Source organism: Podarcis cretensis (assembly GCF_951804945.1).
Source record: "Podarcis cretensis genome assembly, chromosome: 17".
NCBI classification, from domain to species: Eukaryota; Metazoa; Chordata; class Lepidosauria; order Squamata; family Lacertidae; genus Podarcis; species Podarcis cretensis.
Genome location: NC_137187.1, coordinates 11,500,042 through 11,521,524, shown reverse-complemented (window position 1 = coordinate 11,521,524; position 21,483 = coordinate 11,500,042). Strand labels below are relative to the sequence as shown.

At 40.5% G+C, this 21,483-nt stretch overlaps 1 protein-coding gene across 2 annotated transcripts in view; it reads right to left on the bottom strand.

Annotated features, from left to right (window-relative positions):
• HOOK3 (hook microtubule tethering protein 3) overlaps positions 1 to 21,459 on the bottom strand; it is a 57,471-nt gene extending 36,012 nt beyond the window's left edge. Inside the window, exons 1-4 of one of the 2 annotated variants that reach the window (XM_079959383.1) lie at positions 21,121 to 21,459; positions 10,062 to 10,147; positions 4,602 to 4,674; positions 517 to 567 (exon numbers count right to left, since the gene is read on the bottom strand). In XM_079959383.1, the coding sequence (XP_079815509.1) occupies positions 517 to 567; positions 4,602 to 4,674; positions 10,062 to 10,147; positions 21,121 to 21,177 (267 nt within the window). In that variant the 5' untranslated portion in view covers positions 21,178 to 21,459. Of the gene's footprint in view, positions 1 to 516; positions 568 to 4,601; positions 4,675 to 6,322; positions 6,471 to 10,061; positions 10,148 to 21,120 lie in introns of those variants that run through there. The other variant, XM_079959384.1, reaches the window with a different exon arrangement.
• Positions 21,460 to 21,483: the final 24 nt, after the last annotated feature.

Below are 21,483 nucleotides of genomic sequence, written 5' to 3'. Positions count from 1 at the left end.
GCTCTCCTAGAATTGCATTAAGGACTTTTTTTTAATTAATACTACAAAGCTGTCTACAAAATCAATTAATGCTAAACACTTAATGTTCCCTATCCTTCCAAAATAAATTTGAATTTTGCTACTGATGGGAAGGCATAGCTATTGCTGAGATAATAAAGCTTAGCCTTTGTGGTTTTATCGAGAGATTTCCTAAAGTATCTATTTTAATTGCTCTAAGAAAAAGAAGCTATGTGAGGAAGCATTCATCAGCTTAATAGGAGGTACTTAAACAATGGACAGCATACGGGGGGGGGGGAGTGAGTGTGTGCAATTCCTTTTCTGTAAATTACAAATTTGGGGAAAGATTGCCTAAAATATTTATAAAGGATCAGTTTTCTGAATTAAAGAGCTATACTTTTATCTTTAGTAATCCTTATTTACCTGTTACACAAACAGAATAATGAAAATGAAGCACAACAAGTTGAAAGGAGAATGAGGTGCAAAAATCAGTTTGTATAAGCAAACAAAAGACCTTACCTCATGATTGTAATCCAAAATTCCTTTTAATATTTTCTTCAGATTGCTCACCTTTTAAAAAAGGAAGGGGGAAAATTGCATACTGAGAAACTGTGAGAGAAGGCCACACCGAAGCACAATCTTACGTTGCTGTCTACAAGAATTAATCTTTCTAGCCAAAAGCCATTTTTGCCTAAAACAGCCAATCGTTAAGATTTTTTTCGGCCTCAAGCAGCCAATCATCAAATCAAGATTTTGCAATTAATTTTATTTCTCATTTATAGATTTTCTCTGCTCATTTTCAAAGGGACAGGAAAGCAAACAGATATAGCAACTACCTACACCAATGAGTTTGGGGGCTCAGCCTTATACCCCCATGGTGCTTCTCAAATATAATGATTTCTCTTTGGGCCACACTGGGAACACTGTGCACACAGCAGGGTTTCTGAGCCCTTTCTTGGCAGTATCTGCTTGTCCAAATTGGCAAAGCTTCAAAAGCAGCATCAACGCAACAGGAGTTGGGGGTTGGGAGGACAGAAACAAGTTCTTACACACAACAGAGCCATTAGACAGGCTTGAAACAAGTATGTTCATTTTTCTATCCCACTTCTGAAACTCTTTGGACCTTGCGGTCCTTTTAAGTTGATAGCAAGATGTCAAAATGCCATTAAATTTAAAAAGCTGGATGGCATTTTGACATCTTGTTTTCAGGCTATCAAGACCACAAGCTCCCAAATAATTTAGATTTCCTCATTAGCCAATAAAAACCAATACTTAGGCTTGCTCTCGTTCTCAAATTCTTTAAATGGGCAATGCCAAAAATTATACCCTAGGCAAGAATCAGGACCCACGAGAATGGATTCAATACCATGTGCCAGTAAGATAATAAAATGCTTGAAATGACTGTGCAAATCAGCGTAATACTTGAAGTGAAAAACTTTATTGGGCAGATAAATTATAGTGTAAACAGGAGAAGTTAAGATTCATTACCAAACTTTTTGAATTAGACAGAATTTAAGGAGCGCAGTTCAATGGGAAGAAATAATTTACAGTGGTGCCCCGCTAGACGAAAGGCTTTTCCGTTTTGGAGGCACTTCGCAAAATGAATTTCCCTATGGGCTTGCTTCGCAAGACGAAAATGTCTTGCGAGTTCCTGTGGGGTTTTCCCCCTTTTTTCCTAAGCCCTAAGCCGCTTATCAGCTGATCCGCTAAAAGCCGCTAAACCGCTAATAGCGCTAATCCGCTAAGGCGTCAACGGGCTTGCTTCGCAAGACGAAAAAACCGCTATACGAAGAGCCTCACGGAACGGATTAATTTCGTCTTGCGAGGCACCACTGTACTGAGAAAATTATATAAACTGATTATCAGAAATGTATATCTGGATCATGCACAATGCTTGCTTTGTCAGATGATAGATCATAGAATCACAGAATTGTAGAGTTGGAAGGGACCATGATTGTCATCTAGTCCAACCTCCTGCAATACAGGAATCTTTTGCCCAATGTGGGGCTCAAACCCACGACTCTGAGATTAAGAGTCTCATGCTCTACCGAGGGAGCTATCCCAGGCAACATGCTTCTTTTAAAAACAACAACACAACAACCCTCAATTATCTAGACAAGTTATTTCTAAATGGAACACAAGGGGTTGGGGAGTAAATGGTACCAACACAGGATGCAGTCTTGAGTGCCAGAAGATCATAACAGAATTCCACCCAAGAAGAGCAAAGTATTTAATGTCCCTGATGGCGCACAAAGCAGTCACTGGGGCAGTTTATCTTCTACTCTTCTGTTGGCATGCTATTGGTTGCTCCATATTACCATCAACCATATCTTATTTTTAAAATACTGAAGTATCATTTCAAATAGTCGCAGGCAGAACATTTTGACTGTACTGAAACATCTTAATTTTTGTTTTCTGCCATTTCCCCCAAAGGGAAAGCCACCAAACCGTTCCTTGCAAGCAACTGTGTACATAAGAAATAATGCAGCTTGGGTTTCAATGCTGCCGCCTAATCCTGCAGTGTGAATTCCGAGACAGATTTAGACAACCTAGGGTGACCCACTGACAATACTGCTTCCACGATTCTACTGTGTATCCTACTGTTAAGAAATATGCAAAGCTGTAAGATCCTTGGCCGAATGCAAATCTTTGATACGTCTTCATGAGAACATTGCCCACGTATGGAGAGGCTGTGCATGCATGGAGAAGTGTTCAAGTTGCCTTAACCCTGAAATCATTACAGATATTTTGGCTATGGGTCTCAACGGCTCTTGTTTTCAAATGTCTTTCAGGGATCAAAATGCAGCAGCAGCACCTTAACTGTTTAGAAAATTTATTCATGTGTTGAAAATTCCATACAATTCTCTTGAACTTTCCTGTCAAATTTCCCATCTTCTACCTCCTCAGATATGTAAGAGGGGCAAGTTTTTAATCTTCTGTATAGATAAGGAATGCAAGCATCTATGTGTACTAGAACATTTTCATTTGGGAACAGATGGGTAGAAAAAAGTATTTCCACCATCAATACAATTGTCTCTCAACTTTTTACATTCCTAAGTCTTACAAGGACAAAGCCATTTGTGCAAGTAAACAACAACTGTCAAGGATTCTGTTTTTCTCATCCATGAATCACCACAAGGCCAGATTATACTCAATCAAATTTAAAAAGGTAATTCGTAATATTTCATTTCCCCCTGACAACAGTACCATCAAGAAGCAAAGATTTCAGCAAAAGCTCTTGAGAGTTGAAAATCAACAAATGTGGAATAATGAGAGTAAGGTGTAGCAGTTCCTCCCCTCTGATTTTTACTAGCCAAGAGGAATCTGGGATTCAAGGCAAAAGCTCCCATTTTACCTCCAGATCAGCAGGTTAGACTGAAAAAGACTCCAGTGGAAAGAATTTTAAGCCTTTGCCTTCTGCAAACATGAACTGCAAACATAAAGAGGATTAATTCAGTCTTTTGGCCTGTAGTGTAGACTCCTCGTCAGCAACTGGTATGATGAATATGGCATGTGGAAGAAGGAGTGGAGAGCAGTGGGACAGGCCATCCCCACCAAGCAAGTCATGAAACCACAACCTCCACTTCCTCCATTCATGTTCCTGCCTCCAGGCTGGCAATTTGGGGCCAGCTGTACATTTTGGGGTAGTAAGAGAAGAGCGTTTTGGCTGTTGAACTGACTGGGAACCGTGACCACAGTGCTATCAAATTTAACATATATGTAAGTGGACAACTGCCAAGAAAGTTCACACAATCACATTTTATTTCAAAAAAGGAAACTTCCTGAAAATGAAGGATTGGTAAAAAGGAATCTGAAAAGAAAAGTCAAGAGGGTCAAATCTCTCCAGAATCCTTGGGGGTTATTCAAAACCACAATTTCAAAAACTTCGCTAGAATGTACACCATAAGGAAAGGTACCCCAGGGCCAATACGATGCCAGCATGGTTGATGAGCAAAGTCAATAAAGCTATTAGGCATGAAAGTCTCTGATTTCATGCAAACATTGAAAGTTCAGAGGCATATGGCATATAGGGATATTAGCTGAGGGTCTCTTAGTTTCCATGTGGTCCAACAGAATCCCCTTTACCGTGCTACTTTCCTCTCAACTCATGATCTCCCCAAAGAATTCAGAATTTTTGTTCCATTAACACTTCACTTTTGAATCAACATAGAGTAGGGAGTGGTACACTGGGGTAAAAAAACCCCACACCTATACATAAGAATATTTCGGTATTATGCATGATATTGAACTTATTTTTACTCAAAGTGGGCCTACTGAAATTAATGGACCTAGCCCAGTCCTTTTCATTAATTTCAAGGGGTTTACACTGCATAAAACGTCACTGAATACCACCCTCTATATTTATTTTGGCTTGATCTCGTGTCAGTTGGGTGCAGGGAGTCTCATTGTGCAAGCATAAGTTCTTCAGCAAGGCTTTTGCTGACGGGACCGGTTAGGTAAAATCAGCCCTGATTCAGTATTATTCCATAACCTACTCTGAAACTCCGGAAAAGGCAACATAAAATTCATATAATGCACATACACGTATAACTGCAATACTTTGTGTACTGAAAGTTAAAATCAGAGTTAAACTGTGAAAATACCTTTAGTCTCCAGTTGTCCCCTACTTCAGTTTTGATTCTGTTTAACCAGTTTTCATCAAAGTACGTTGGATCACTGAAAAAACAAAAGCAGAATAATAGATAGCAATGTCTCTTACTACCATCTATAGTTTTTAAATAAAATATTAGGCTATTACTTAATAATATTATTCATTTCATTTCTATTTGACTGTCTGGAATAGATATCACGATTGCCAACTCCAACAGAGCTTTCATAAGTGTATTATTATTATTATTGACATTTATGAGATGTATGTCTCAATTATATGTTATATGTTTACTTTCACCCAAAAGTTCTAGAACATTAATGTATTATGGTTCCTATAATATTTATCACAATTTTTTGCAGCCCCCCTTTTTTAAAAAGCTACTTTATTTGAAGATTTTCCTGCTTTCATTAACCACCATTAAGCCCTCTCATGTTTCTATGAAGTCCTAGAATTCCTCAGCTACCTTGCCCAATGCACAGTTGAAGGGAAATATTGGGTGTGTTCTAGCACACACCATTTCATCGGAGGAAAGCCAAACTGACATGATATAACTGAATGAATGGAACATTTCCTAAAGTCCTCTACTGCAGTTTTCTGAAACAGTTGCATCACAAAGTTTTCTGGTGCCCTAGGGTGCTTTAACTGAACATGTTTATTTTACTTGTATTTACTGACTTGTGGGGTTTGTTTCGTTCTTGTTTTTGTAACTAACTCTCATTTTATTTGAAAATCCACACACTGGCTGACTAGATCTGCTACAGAATTACAACTTTAAAACATTTTTGGTTCCTTTGCCTGTTCATACTTTATTGCTAGATAACTCACCTTCACTTTCTTTATGAAGGTTTCTAACAGTGTGTTTCCTGAGCTTTTGGAAGCAGGGGCATCCTTTTTCAGACATAAAAATCAGTCCTACACTTCACTCACACCTGCAAAATTTACTTTCAGTGTGTATAATACCACTAAGAACTACTTACCCACAGAGGAGCCTACTCACAGTTTTTTCTGCACAAGTCACTGATCAGAGTGTGCCTCCTAACTAGAAAGAGCTAAGAGATGAAGCAGGAAGCCCTTGCTGCAGCTGGGTACTTTGGGCTACAGGCCCTTAAAATATTTAGGGTGGAATTCAACTGGATACTTTGTGCTCACAGAAGAATTTTTCATCTGGAGGACAGTTCTCCTAATGGAAGAGGAGGGGAGGTGAATTTGCTGATTTACCTTCATGCCTGAATTCCCTCCTCTTCCATCAGAGGCGGCATCCACCAGGATAGCTCGGTTGGATAGAGTGTGGTGCTGATAATGCCAAGGTTGCAAGTTTGATTCCCATATGGGACAACTGCATATTCCTGCATTGGAGGGGGTTGGACTAGATCAGAGCTTTCCAAACTGTGTGTCGGCTGCAGTGTGTAGGTGTGTCGTGCAAACGTTCCCTACACTCCTCCCAAGGCTGAAAAGGGGTTAGTTTAACCTCCAGTTTGCTAGTAAAACTGAATTACTGTGTCGCAAAATGATACATGTCCAAAAAATGTGTCCCCAGCATGAAAATTTTGGAAAGCTCTGGACTAGATGATTCCCAGGGTCCCTTCCAACCAGATTCTATGAAAGGCCCTTCTGTGAGTACAACAGCACCAAATGTATTCCATCTTTAATTTCTTTCTCATAGCGTGATAGTGCACTCCGCCACACATATTTGGAATTTGGTCTAACACCTACCTTCCTGCTGTCATGCCTTTTTACGCTTGCAGGTTCCCCCCCAGAACTGCTTGATTTTGAAATAGCAAATTATGCTACTGATCTAGAAGCATGTCAATCCCTTGGACACTCTCCTTCACTTGAACAGTCTCACCTGCCTCTTGACTAAGTTTTTTCTGTGGTACCTGTTTGGAGGAGCAGAAGGAAGAATAATTTGGATATAGTGTAGCAGTTCATAATGCTTTTAAATCACAACTTCTTAAATCATTGTTGGGAGGGGAACTTTTTTGCTTACATTTTTTAAAATGCTCTGAAAACATGTTCTGTATTTTTCTGTTTCATTATGCTGTGGGAGGATTCAAATTCAGTTTTTGCTGTTTGTTTTCTTTGTTCTAAAAACATCTATTCTTCAAAGTTATGGAAGTTCCTACTATGAGATTAATGTAACTCACAATGAATGAATTATTGTATCAAGTATAGCTTTGTGCCAGGCTGCAGTTAAGAATAACTAAGAAATACAAAATCCATTGTATAGAGACCAAATAATCTGTTATGAAGCATTTCTGGTAAAAGATTCATCCAGAATATTCTCTATGCCTAGAAGTCTCTTAGAAATTGGTTTGGCAGATCCATCTTCAAAAATGAATTTAGTATATACTCTTATTATCTGAAAGGAAAACTTCTGACATTACAGTACTCTCAAATTACACAAATTGGAACATTCACAGTTAAATATAATGCCTCTGTTAACTGACTTTCCTTAAGTACATAGCTTGTAATGATAATTAATTAATGTCAAAATCTATATTAAAGGCTTATGGTCTCACATCTACTGCAACTTCTTAAGAATTGTGTTGCAGGACAAACAAGGAATTGGGAGCCAATGATGTTAGCAGTGTCAAAAGAACTGATGAGTACTCATTTGTACACTCCTATTTAAGTCAGTCGCATGGGAATATAAAGAGCTGCCGTATAAGTCAAGGGTGGGGAACCAGCCAGCATGGGCACCAGTCAGGGATAACAGGAGCTGTAGCTCAACAACATCTGGAAGGCCAAAGGTATCAGTGCTTCAGCTCTGTCTGTCACTCTCATTTCTAGAATAGATGAATGTAGATCCATTAGGAGCTTATACCTGTAGTTTATATGGAATGTACATGAGAAAAGTACAACCTGAAATCTGTAGATATGTTTGTATACTGTAGCAGCGTGAAGGTCAGAGTTGTACTGACCTCATTGCCCTGTGTACTCTTTTCTGGTTCAGACTGCACACATTACTCTTCAAACATAGATCACCATCTTTCTGCTCTAGAGCATGAGATCCAAAGTGTGATATGCAAAAATGTGATTAGCCAATGATATAAAACTCTTAATTGCCTCAAAAAGGCTCCTCGTGGACCACAAACATCATTTCGAGAACATCTAGAACAAGTCAGGTAGGAGAATGGTGGGAAGCAGGAAAGGCTTGCTTTCGGTGAGAGGGATAAGATTTAATTTTCGAAACTGGAGTTCAACAGGACAGGAAGCCTGGTGAGTGTGATGGAATCCTCAGAGACTATGATCCTCCCTCCACCCCCACCCCCCATCATTAAGCCAAGGCTCTATGGCTCGTTCACCTCATAATTCAATATTCTTAACTTGTTTCCACTGAAGAGGAAGTTCATCTCATTCCACACGCCACTCTTTAATTTGTAGGAATTTGAGAGTTAAGATATAAGTAGCACACAAACTTTGAAGATGCAAGTTAAACCTGCTGAAGTACAGCTTGATTCTCAGTGGTGAATAACAGGATGGTTGAAACAGAGAGTACAGATAAAGTGCCGGTAACAAAGCCCCAACAAACTGGTTTGGTTAGTTCAAGCAGTGAATGAGCTAGCTTCCATTCCATTTCTGGCATGTTCTGGAGAAAGCACATTCACAATTTCTGTGAATAAGTTCTCTGCATTTTTGATGTAAAAGTGACACAAAATGAGCACAAATGTTTATGCCATATATTAACTAGCAAGATGTCTACCAAACGGTGGGAATGCCTATGGAAATGTAGATCCAACTTGGGATATAGCCAAAAGAACGAGTAAAGGAACAAATCAACTTCTTTTCCTTGATAGCTTTGATCTGTCTTTGTTTGGCATACCCCCACTTCATTTCACTCTCCGGGCCAATTTCTTCTGCTTCATCTTTGCTTTACTGCATCTGCATACTCCTTTTTTCAGTCCCATTAAACCGTAGTCCACCCACACTGTCACATTATTCAGAGAAAAGCCCAGTACAACCAATCCCCACCAGGAAGTCAATGTCTCTTTCTTTTTCAAAATATTTTTTTATGAATGATTTTCTTTCTTTACTTATGTTGATTGCTAAATACAGATCCACGCCGAAAGCAGGGATTAATGTAGCAACTGCTGACATCACAAAGAAAGTTCTTCATCCTTAATGCAAGAGAAATCTGTGCTGTTTCCCTTCACAGTTCAAGGGAAAGGGTCTTTCTGTAGGCCTCTCTTGCAGATGAAAGGTTGTAGGCCCACCGTAACATAAGCTTTTCTCTCCCTCGGGTTTCAGACTATACCTCTCCCAGATAAAGGGAGAGCTGTTTGGGAGGAAAAGGTGGAACGGTGACAGAGAGGTATAGGACATTATTATATTCTAAATGCTTTTCGTGAATATTACCCTCAACAGAAAACCAAGTACTGGGTGGGGGGGGATTAGTCATCTTCAAGCACATTTAATGTCCTTGAAAGATGCTAGATGTAAAAGTGCAAGAAACAGAGCCACTCTGTTTCTAACAGAATGCATCTTATGTAAGCAACAGCACTTCCCCCAGCACTGCCTTGACAGAGTCATGACACTGAAAAGCTAACACAGAGTGGGGGGTGAAAGGGTAATTTAGACAGTTTTCAATAAACAAGGTCATTAACAATGCTACTTATGAAGAAGAGCAATATGGAGACGTCATTAACTGAACTCTTAGTCACACCAGCTCTGCTATTTCTTTCACTACAGTGCAATTTACTGAACAAGCAGTTTTATTTTTTATTGTGTATGCTCTATATAAAAGCCCACCAAATACATTAAACATCCATTCCCCCATTCCCTTCCTCTATTGCCAACACGACTGTCAAAATATGCTCTTCTGGGTGGAGAGCCTTATTCTTTAGTTAAATATGCTATCTTGCAAGACACCATATACAGTACATTAGTCACGGTCTATAAATCGATATTTTTTTTAATTTAAAAAACTACTACCAAGAACTGGCCATGTTTGCACATAATGCTAAACCATAAAAGCCTGGGTTAGTAAACTATACTGTGCAGAAATGCCTCCCTTTATGAGAGTGGATAAACAAATCACAATAAAGATAGCCTAACATACCAGATCAATCTGGTTAGTTTCACTTTAACCGTCTTGAACTACAGTTTTCTATTGGATTGGCAATTGTGGTTTCCTGGGTCAAGGAAAACCAGGTTTGGATGTTACATTAAGCTATGGTTTACTTGCTCATGCAAAGGGAAGCACTCAGCTCATGCACAAATTGTTTTCTGTGTTTGAAAACAAAAGCTTGAATCACCAAAAATTACATTCATTAATAAAAGTAATTAATGTTTTGTTGTTAAACAAAACTTATTGTTGAGCAGTAAAAACACTTAAGATCAGAGTATAACATAGTAAGTTCATATTAGGTGAATACTTGTCAGGGGCAAGGGGGAAGTTACTTACTGAGTAAGTAAACACATTCACAATGATTTTTAAAAAGTGTTCTCTTACATCTTTTGCAGGACTTGGGCCATCACGACTCCATTGGTTAAATCATCCACAGTCTGGCATGGTGCTTCAACATTAAATGTCTGGATCTGAGGAGGAACAGGTACATTTAGTCAAGTTACACCGTATTGCATCAAGCCAGCACATCAAGAGATTTCAAAAGCACTGCAGCTCTTACTAGCTGACTACAATACATTATATTATTTATACAATGCAGAGAAAAGTAACAAACGAAAGCAATTTAGCCCAAAAGGATAAATACACTGTCCCTACTGGTAATCAAAATTGTAAATAAAAAACTACTGACTTCCTCCACAAGGCAGTAAATCTCTCAGCCCCTTTATTTATTTTACAATTTATTGATTATATCTCACCTTTCCTTCAATAAGCTCAAAGTGGCATACACAATTCTCCTCCCTCTCCATTTTATCCTTACAACAAATCTGTGACGTAGGTTAGGCTGAGAGACCATGACTGGTCGAAGGTCACCCAGCAAGCTTTAGGGGTGAACATTCATGAACAGTCCTGGTAAAGTGATGGATCCTTTAACAGGGTCTCTATATTAGATTTCCACAGCCCTCCAGTCACTATGAAATTTACTTTCCCTAGGTGATATGGTAGCTGAGCCAATGACATCTTGGCCCTTTTAATAAAACTTCTGCTATAAAGATGCCCTCAGAAGGTGACTGTTAATCACAGTAGGTAAAATATGTCAACTGAACTTAACTCAAGAGAAAATAAATTATATGATCTGCACAGATCATATAATACCACGTTAGGTTAAAGTTTCTTTTTATGTCACTTTTCAATCAAACATGACTCACAAGAATAAAATACAAAAATGCAAACTAAAAAGCAAAATACAATTAGTATCAATCAAATCCAACAACATTGACAAAGGGCACAGTATCTCACACAAGAACCAATGTATCTATGTGTGAATTTGAGCAAGAGTATCCATGCGTAAGAAGCCCTTATCAGGATATTTCTGCATGTTGTGTCTTGGCTCTTTCCCTCAATTAATACTTCCAAACTTCCACGCCGTCCATCATATTGTCTTATCTGGAGATGCACAGGTATTTCTATACCTGAAGGCACACACCTTTAAAAACAATTTCCACAAGGTGGAAGTGTGAATAACAGAAGATTGCATCATAAATTTGTTAAGCATTTTGCATACTTTCCCCTAAAAGTGAATGTTGTTTTTCTCTGCACATTGACATGCTATAAATAACCACTCTAAGCTTCTTTGACTTTGAAATTACACCCCTTTCCACCTTTAAAATACATATTTGGTCTTCCTGATGTGCTGTGATGGAAATGCAATTCACCTCTTCCCTGTCTGCAGCAGCCACCTTCCCTGCCTTCTAGCCAAGTGTGCAACACCAACTCTATAATATTTGATAATAGTGGTGATTGCAACATTAATACAATGTCTGCCCATCATCTCCTCCTTTTAGTGTGTGCATGTCTTCTCAAAACTAAGCCTCAGAATTCCCAGTATATGATATTCAGGAGTAAGTGGCCTCTAAACTTGAAACGTTTAGCTAGAATTTATTTAAAAAGTGACCATTCTCCCACAGCTCAAAAAAAGATAACCTCAAAACAAAACATTAACAATAATCAATGATGCTATTACATGCCACCCCAGTCTCGAAATGTGGTATCTGTATGATATATAGTTTATTTACACACATATACAACCTGTGGCTATGATAGAGGGGCTCACACCATTATCACTCCAGCAAAGTGCTACAGCCTTGGATTAAAAAAGAAACCATCCTTTCAACATATGGAAGTCCTACTCCCAACATTAGATAACTCCTTGTTCCACAAAGTTTTGAGTCAGTGGACTTAGCTGTGGGCACAAGCTCCCTTCCACATTTAAGCTCATCATCTTCTTGCACTCTGGGAAGGACTAAACATTCCAAAATACTTGCGCATTATGTTAAAAATGGCGATTAAAAACACAGCTACCTCCTCCCCTTTCATAATAGGTGCTGGCATTGCTAATACCTGCCTTGGTTCCTCCTTTTTAAAACTTTCAGTTTTCTGGTCACTATGTGTTTTTGTAGTGGCAGCCATGTTATTAACATACATTACCTGGGGGGGGGGAATGGGGAATAGGACTTGGGGTGGGGGGGAGAAATAAAAATGGCAGCTGGAAGACACTTGACAGTGATCAGTACTGCCTACAAGGTAACTAGTTTGGCTGAGAGCCCATACAACCTTGAACACATCCCTGGTTTTACTAGACGTTATGGCAAGGGAAGTTCCTTGGCAGCAGCTGATCTTTTATTTTATTTTTATTGTTGCAAAGTTTCAGTTGCAAAGAGGCCAGTTTTGGCCTCATCAGATTGCAAATGAATGGGAAGCACCTGGAATAACTAAGGGATGCCTACTTCCTGCTTCAGAGAGGGAGGATATTTTGGACTCTTACATCTGAGAAATCATAAAACCCAAGGCATTCTGGCATGTGTTATACTGCAAACAAAGTGGATGCTCTGAAACTTTGCCCAAAGAAACAACCACTCTCAACACACAAACTAGTTTAGGAACAAGTCCTTCTGTAGAGTACAGAATTCCACAGTGCATGAACAACAATTTTCAAACCTATTTCCTAACCCTGGAGAGTAGAAATATTCAACCAGTTCTTCATAATAAAACAGGAAGTTAACACCCTGGAAAAAGAATGGGAACACATTTCAGCCTGCCCATCTTCACCCAGCTGCTATTTTTTATATATATGGAGAGTTTCAGCTAAACAAGCTTGTCGACCTACTGATCATTTAATCTACCCTAACCAGTTCTTAAAATGTTCACAAACAGGTTAGAGTGCTTGGGTGGATGTGGAAAGTTTCACAAGCAGCTCAAGGACAAGTTTAACTCATTTTCTCACCCAAGTTATCAAAAATACATTTTGGAACACCCTTCCATCAAATAATTAACATACACGCTTTGGACACAAATGTTAACACTGGAAATTTCCTTTCAGTTGATATCTAAGTGGCTCAAAGCCTTTAACAACAGGAAAGTCTTCTGTTTGTATGCAGCTTCTTCTTGATTTTGATTGCACATTGTTATTCTTATTATTATCCATTGTTAGGTGCCCTGAAAGGAAGACTGACAGGTTTCAGTACATATTTTAAAATAAACTGTGTACTATGACTTATTAATATCTGTTAATCTCAATGTGAACAGATGCCCTGGGCCCAGGAAACACCCTTACGCATGCCCTTTCCTTTCCAGTTTGGTTCAGATGTTACCATCTCAGTCCAATGAACCACAATTTGTGTAACTGGGGACAAGATTTGTGCTCACATGCTCCCCCTCCCTTATTTAAATATTTACAGGCTTTATTTAACCGTAGCCTGTGACTTTGAAACCAAGGAAGCTATTGTTTAACCCAAAATGCTGCCTACCAGATGTTTGGACTACAATTCCCATCATCCAATGACCATTGGCCTTGCTTCCTGGGGCTAATGCAGTTTTAATTCCCAACCAACTAGAGGGGTACCACGCAATGTTAGAAACTCAGATATATAAGCTAATTGCCAAATGGCACCTTAAAACTAGGTTGCAGTCACCACAGCAGAATATCTAGGCACCATCCACTCCCCAAATAAGATTTATTATTGTTATTATTATTTTTCATTTCATTTCAAGACTGCTTTATATTTTAAAGGGGGAAAAACTCAGTGGTTTACAACACATTAAAACATCAAATAAAGAAATCCAAATAAAACAAATTCAAGCTTCAATGAAAATATTTCAGATCATTCTGTAAGTGACATTTTGCTTTCTCCATATTTATTTACCTACTTAATTTATATATATGCCCCATAACAGAAGTACTCTAGGAAGCCACTATGGTATAGTGGCGAGAGTGTTGGACTAGCACCTTGAAGATCAGGGTTCAAATCACCACTCAGTCATGAAGCTCACTGGGTGACCCTGGGCCAGTCACAGCCTCTTAACCTACACCACGGGGTCACTGTAGGGAATAAATGAGGAGGGAGGAGGGAGTGAACCAAGTACACCTTGGAGAAAAAGGTGGGGTATAAATGCAATAAATAAGCTCTTCTGCTTACCTGCTTAAGAAAGCTGGAGGGGTCAGCCAGCTGGAGATGTCAGCTGCCAAACTGGCATCCAGAGATCTCCACATGGTCATAACTGGACCCGCACCAGTCACAAAACACACCTGGCACATGGCTAATTTCAAACACTGACACCAGGTTAAGCAAAGCTGGTTTAAGTAATCCCTACTTTGTGATTCCTCCATCATGGTTTGATATCCTGGGCCATAGGAATCACCTGTACAGACAGCACAAGAAACTGTGGTTTCTCCCACCTCTGGAAATATTGAATTAAGGCACACTAGATAAGTGAACAGATAAATGGATTTTTCTCAGTCCGATAAACTATGGTTTGTTAAACTGAGATAGTTATGTTTTAACTGACAAGCCGCTCCAACAGTTGACTTTCAAAAGCATTTGCAGGCTGCCCTGAATGGGAAGGCATTTAATGTTGATGTTTTAGTATGTTCCTATAAATGCTGTGAGCTACCCAAAGTGGCTGGGGAAACCCAGCCAGATGGGCAAGGTATAAATATAATAATAATAATAATAATAATAATAATAATAATAATAATGCCTACAGTGCTACAGGCGCACTGTGACTGAATGTGCATGAAAGAGTGCGTGCACTGTTCAGCAGTAACCTCCATTGTACATTCATAGCATTTCTTCTTTGGATCCCAGCCCATAATTCCAACATAGGCATGTCAGTGAAACAAGAAAATATTCTGAACTAGTCAACTCTAAGCAGAATTCAAGGCTACAGCAGGGACAGAATGACTCAAGTTTGTGTAACAGACATATGACACAGACTCCTTTTTGTCAATTTCATTCCTACCAAGCAAATATTCTGAAGAAAAATCATTATCTCTTGCTTACAACTTACTAAATTGTGCGTGCAAATATACCTTCTTTCCATCATTGATAAATAAATAAAAAGAATAGGAATCTGTTAAATAAGTTGCTTTATAGAACCCTAAAAATTTAAGTTTTTAAAATAAAAAGAACAGCCGCCACCTTACAGATCATAATTACAGTAGGACTGCTGCAAATATGTTTGAGAAACATTTCTCACAGTAGTGCTGCGGTCCATAGTGCTATAGTACACAGCCATGAAGAATTCCAAATCTGAACCCAATAACCACATTACTTAAAAAGTCTTCATTGCTGATTGTTGTTAGTTACAAACCACATACTGTCTTCCTCAGGCTGTACCAATTAGCACACAAAGATTTTGTAAACCCTTCTAATATTGGTCTCCGTGAGAACTACGAATCTATCATCAAAACAAAAAGGTCCTGCAAATGCCTTTATTTTAAAATGCTTTTGTTCTATTCAATAAAAGCAACCAAGAGAGTTTTCTACATAGGGTTGGATCCAGACTTATGAATGCAAGTTAACTTTAATTGATGTTTGGGGCAGCCCCTCACTCCATCTTCCCTGGAGCTACTTAAGTCTTGAGAGAACTGAGGAAAGGCACAGGGCTGTCTTACCCATAGGCGCTAGGGGTGTGGGGCACTGGGGCACCAGGCTCTCAGGGGCGCCAGGCCAAGAGTCCAGGGCCCAAGAGTTGAGTCTGGGGAAGAGCCTGACCATCGGTCAGAGCAGTGTGGCGGGCTCTTCTGCTGCCGGCGGCTCTGCACCGCGAGTTTGGGGGCGACTGAGCCAGCAAGACGCTGAGGCGGCCGGCCGGCCCCGCCCTCCTGCACGCCTGGGACTGGGCAACCAGGGGCGGCGCCGGGTGGATCTTTACACCCTGGTGCCGCATATGCTTAAGACAGCCCTGGAAAGGCAGAAGAGAAAGAGCCCAGGTAAGAATCCTTGAGCCATCTGTTTCTGAAGAGACCACCACTTGGCCTTAGAGGACTCTGTTGCTCTACATTTTATACCATTTATTCTTTCGGTATTTAAAAACTGTATACTACAGTGGTGCCCCGCAAGACGAACGCCTCGCAAGACGGAAAACCCGCTAGACGAAAGGGTTTTACCGTTTTGCAGGCGCTTCGCAAAACGAATTTCCCTATGGGGTTGCTTCGCAAGACGAAAATGTCTTGCGAGTTCCCGCGGTTTTTTTCCGCTTTTTCCGCCCTTTTCCTAAGCCGCTTAACAGCTGATCGCTAAAAGCCGCTAGACCGCTAATAGCACTAAGCCGTCAATGGGCTTGCTTCGCAAGACGAAAAAACCGCTAGACGAAGAGAATCGCGGAACGGATTAATTTCGTCTTGCGAGGCACCACTGTACTTCTGGTGCCTTGGTATAAAAGTGGTATATAATAAATGCAACAAGTAAGTATTGCAAGTGCTATTTATTTCACTGGGTTGACTCTTAAGAATAACTAAATATGCATCCAACCCATAAATGTTTCTCATACTGATGACAAGTCAGTTTAAGGAGAAACACTGCGGTCATGTCAAAACCTGTGAAAGTGGTAGCAGAGTAGTAATTTGTAAGATCAACTAACTATAAAGTCCTGGGTATTTACAAGCTTATGAACAAGTACAACTGTGTGACTTGAAGAACACATCATACCAGTGTGTCTGGATTTAGGCCTCTGCTTCCTTCGGAAGTGCTGAGTATGATCTACAAAATTAACAGAGAGCTTCCTCTTAAACCTGCCAGCTAAACACCAACATAGGATTGCAAAGGCATTCCTGGTAGCTACCCTCACCTAAATAAAAAATATTCCCCTAGAGACTCACTAAAACCCAAGTTTCTTCCAGAAGCAGCATAAGACACGATGTATCAAATGATTCCCATTGACAAGAACTAAAGTGCTATTAGGATATAAGAAGGAACATAGGAAGCTGTCTTATATAGAGTCAGAATACTGGTCCATCTAGCTGAGTGTTGTCCACACTGACTGTAAGTGGGTCTGCAGGATTACCAAGAGGGTTCTCTCCCAACCCTACCTGCAGATGCCAGAGGACCAAACCTAGAACCTTCTACATGCAAAGCAGATTATCTACCACTGAGCTACAGCCCTTCTGCAATTTATGCTACTCACCCATCCATAACTATACATTATAATTTTAAAAACTTATTTGAATTAAAATGTAAATGGAATGGGCTTGCTTAATACCTTTTCTCTCTCCCTTAAAGGTTATGCTGATTTAGGCAATGAGAAAGACAATGCACATATGGGATACATCTGTCTGCACTGTAAATGCAGAAAACAAGGCCACTGAAATAGGGAAAAGAGAATAATTTATTCTGAAATGCATTTTCATAATATAATAATAATACAGTAAGAGGATCTGATGTGTATCCAAGGGCCATTTAAAGGTTCCAACATGCAAGGACTTTCTACCAGTTAAGATTGGTGCAAACACTGCCCGTTATTTACTTTTGTTTCCAGAAAATGTAGAATGCAATAAGTATTCACTTCCTTAGTAATTACTTCTCTAGAGAAAGCAGCAAGTTAGAGAGAAAAATACCAGCAATTAATAAATATGGACTCAATGCAAAGCAGTGGAACAGAAAGCCTGCCCTCCACATTGTAGAGTTTACACACAATGAGAAGTTTCTCTCTCTCTCTTACAACACTAAAACTTCAATAAAGCTGAATTTTGAAAGATTCAGAACAGACAAAAGTGTGCATAATGAAATTATACAAATCGTTACCCCAAGTTGTAGCTGATGGCTACTATTCTGGATGTTTTTAAAAGGGGTTTAATCAAATTCACAGTGGATAACCAATGTAAATCCCACGGATTTCAATGAGTCTAGCTGAAGCATGGCTTAAGTTTGGAACCAACACATGAAGTTTAAGATGCATATTAACTAAAACAAAGAAAAATCATAAATGCAGAATACAGTAGCAGGAGAATGAAACAACCAGTCAAATTAAAGATTACATGGAAAATAAAGGTGTCCAGCTCCCTTTGAAAGTCAGCCTGTATGGACAGCATTCCAGAGATATACTGTACTTTTCCGTGTATAAGACGAACTTTTTTTACCCCAAATCAATTCAAAATTGGAGGGGAGGAGGTGTTGTCTTATACATTGGTAGTGTGTAGTTTGCCCGTGTGACTGGTTCTTGCCACGAGCCTGAGATTGTCAGTGGCGATTGGGCGGGTGCTTGTTGACTGCGGCAAGCTCAGGAATGCTCAACAACTCTGGGCAATCTCCTTCCACTCTCTTATTCTAGAGCCCCCCAAAATAGGGGGTCATCTCATACATGGGGGCGTCTAATACACGGAAAAATATGGTAGTACTGCAACAGAAAAAGTCAAATCTGGACTCTACATAAGGTGAAACTGAAAGAATTCTCATTTGAAAAATATTAGTTTCCAGGAACTCGGCCTGGAAATGAATTGGCAGCCAGCACAGGTATTTCAGTCTAGCACAACATCTGAGTATGCATTCTCAAACCTTTCGATAGAAAAAAAAACAGTATCTTAAATTAGCTGGAGTCTGATGAAGAGTGTACTGGTGTAATCTTCTATAGCATGGTGAGGAATATTGTACTTTGCTAACTAGAAAACATCACAGAATGTTGCACTAATACAGCAGAATCAAGCCTGCACTGGCAATAGTCACCCTCCAGACACCTAGTATTACAAACACAGAAATGGACATAGCATGTGGGTGGCAAGTACAACACTGGAGACAATTTATGCCCCTTTTCAGAAACCACAAAACTATGTCCGAACATAACACATTCAATATGTAGCTGTTAAAAATCAAAGTGCAATAAACAGCACAATAAACTTTGCATTTATTTATTTATTTATTTATTTATTTATTGGTTCAAGGTGTAAGAGACAAATTTTCACCCGGCAAAGTCCTACTGAAGTTGTGTATCATCCTTGGTGTCCTTGCTGACAACCTGAAGGTAATTTAGTTCTAGGGATAACAGATCACATGTTCTTGACTGGTGAGGCAATTCTAACCCCAGAGATATGTCAGCTGGGAGAGGTTAGGCTGTGCCATATCTTCTCACCCCAGAATAAACCAACATAAATGGCTTACCCTGGCATATCTACTCACAATGGCTGACAAAAATCCCTGCTGGCATAAATTAAGGCAGTGGAATGTTACTCTGGTGTAAAGGTCGAAAAGGGTGTGTGTCACGGAAAAACTAACTTATGCTGCATCCTAACTCCATTCACTGGTTTCACTCACAGACTTCTGTGTAACTTACACCATCAAGAATGAAGGTTAACTAAAATTCAGTCCACAGGACTTAGTGGAAAGTCGGAAATTAAAGGTTTACACTGCTCCCCACAAACCCACACAGTGGCTGTTAGGATATACCTTACCTTAAATTGAATATACACTGGCATATCTGTCCAGACTGCTCTGTAATTTAATCAACAATGCACAGGTTTGTAGGCAACAGCATCTTTCAGAATAGAATTTGATCTTAAATAGCCCTGCTGCAATCAACAGAATTGAATTTGTTTAAGTTCAAGGGTGCAGATTTCTTTTTAATTGAAGTAATAATAAGAACACTACCTACAAAAGAGTTAAGGACCCCGATACAAGTTGTTATTCTTTATCTCCTGCACATAATGGGAACTTTATCTTCAGAAGCACTGTATTCCAGGGTATTTGATTATGGATTCGCACACAGGAACATAGGAAACCAGGCATGGCTCCCTACTCAGCATACACATCTGGCTGAAAATACACCGATGAAATTAGCTACAACTATTTGCCTCTTAGCAATGCAGGTTGCCTTTATTTTCTCCCTGCACAGTGCTCTACAAAAGACTGAGAAGTATGACAACATGGAGGTATACCCCAAATATCTCCAACAGTGTATCTCTGTGTTCCATCACTCCTAGCTCTAGACCTGTGGAAATAATGCTCCTCTGGGCCCAAATACCTGAAGTCTCTTTAAAATGGAACAAAGACAACCTACTGATTTTAGATAGACAAAGCACAACAAGATGTGTGGGTAGATTTCCCCCCCAATGCCCAAGTTGCTTGGATGTCAACATCTGAAAACCACAACTAGATACTCACTTCTCTGAAATTAACAGATTATAAATTCGGTAATACCCCGCCTTCAAGAGAGAGAGAGAGCTATGTTAGTCTGTTGGAGAAAAACCAACCAAGAGTCTTGCAGAGTCCAAGTACCAGCCTTTAAGTAGTTTCTCTCCAAGAAACGTGATTAGGTGCAAACTGTCCCGCTGGTAGCCACAAGTGCGAAGTTTTGCACAAGTTTATACAAACACTAAAAGAGACTGATGAGATTTAAAGGGAAGCAGAAGCTGCATTTACAGCAAAGCTGTGAAGGGAGAGATGGCGAAATAAGCAAGCCCAGCCCTTTCATGGCTTGATGACATTAATGCCTTCAAAGGACAAGAAAGATGGGGCGGAATCCAATATTAGTCATAGTCCATACAGACTTACTGAAACTAATTGACATTAAATATCTTACATCCATTAATTACAGCTGGTCTACTCTAAGTAAATTTTGCTGGATACAATACATGGGGGGAAGAAAGGAGATACGAGATGATCTACTGTGCTTTTTCACACACTAAAAAACAAAACAAAAGCCGGGTGGACCTTCATAGGGAAACCAGTGGCTGGTTCCTTGAGACTGTGTACCTGCCCAACACATGCTTTGCAGAAACTTACTTGCTACATTCGCACTCTCAATTTTGCATATGGAAACAAATAAACACTGTACATAATGATACCACTCACTTATTCGCAGAGTGAGTTGGTAGTTAAGCCCGGATGAATCCAGCGGGTTGCCTGCATCTGAATAAGCAGGATGAGGCTGGACCCATCTTAGGGGGCCGAAGCCCATAACCGGGGTGAGCGAGGCAAAGCGCGTGGAGCCCCTCAAAACAACAGAGACCGGCTCGAGGCAAGGCAGGGCCCAACTGGGAGCTCGAGCTCGAGACAGAAGGAAGCCGCCCAGGCACCAAACTGGGAAAGGGATGGGAGGAGAGAAAGCACAGGCCCAGGGGCCAAAAGCTCCCGGGGAACGGCACCTTTCCCCCCCGCCACAAGCCTCGGTCACTCACCCAGGTGAGCAAGCTCTCCCCGAGCTCGGCCCGCTCCAGGCTCTCCACATTGAACATGGTGCAGGCCGGGCGGGGTTTTTTCTTCCAGCCGAGGAGCTGCCGCCGCCACCGCCGCCTGGGCCTCCTCGCAAGGCAGAGTCTTCGAGAGGCGCCGGCCCGCTTTCCGCCGCCGCCGCTCGCTTTCCGCCGCCGCCTCTTTTCTCCTCTCTTCCCCTCAACCCAGGCCGGCACAGCCGGGCCGGGCTGCTCTGTAGCGCAGACACGTCAGCCGGGCCCCGTCGTGGGGGATCCGCCCGCTCCGCTGGCACACCGGCCGCCGACAAGGCGCAGGCGCCCGCCGGCCCACTAGGCCCGCCTTCCCTC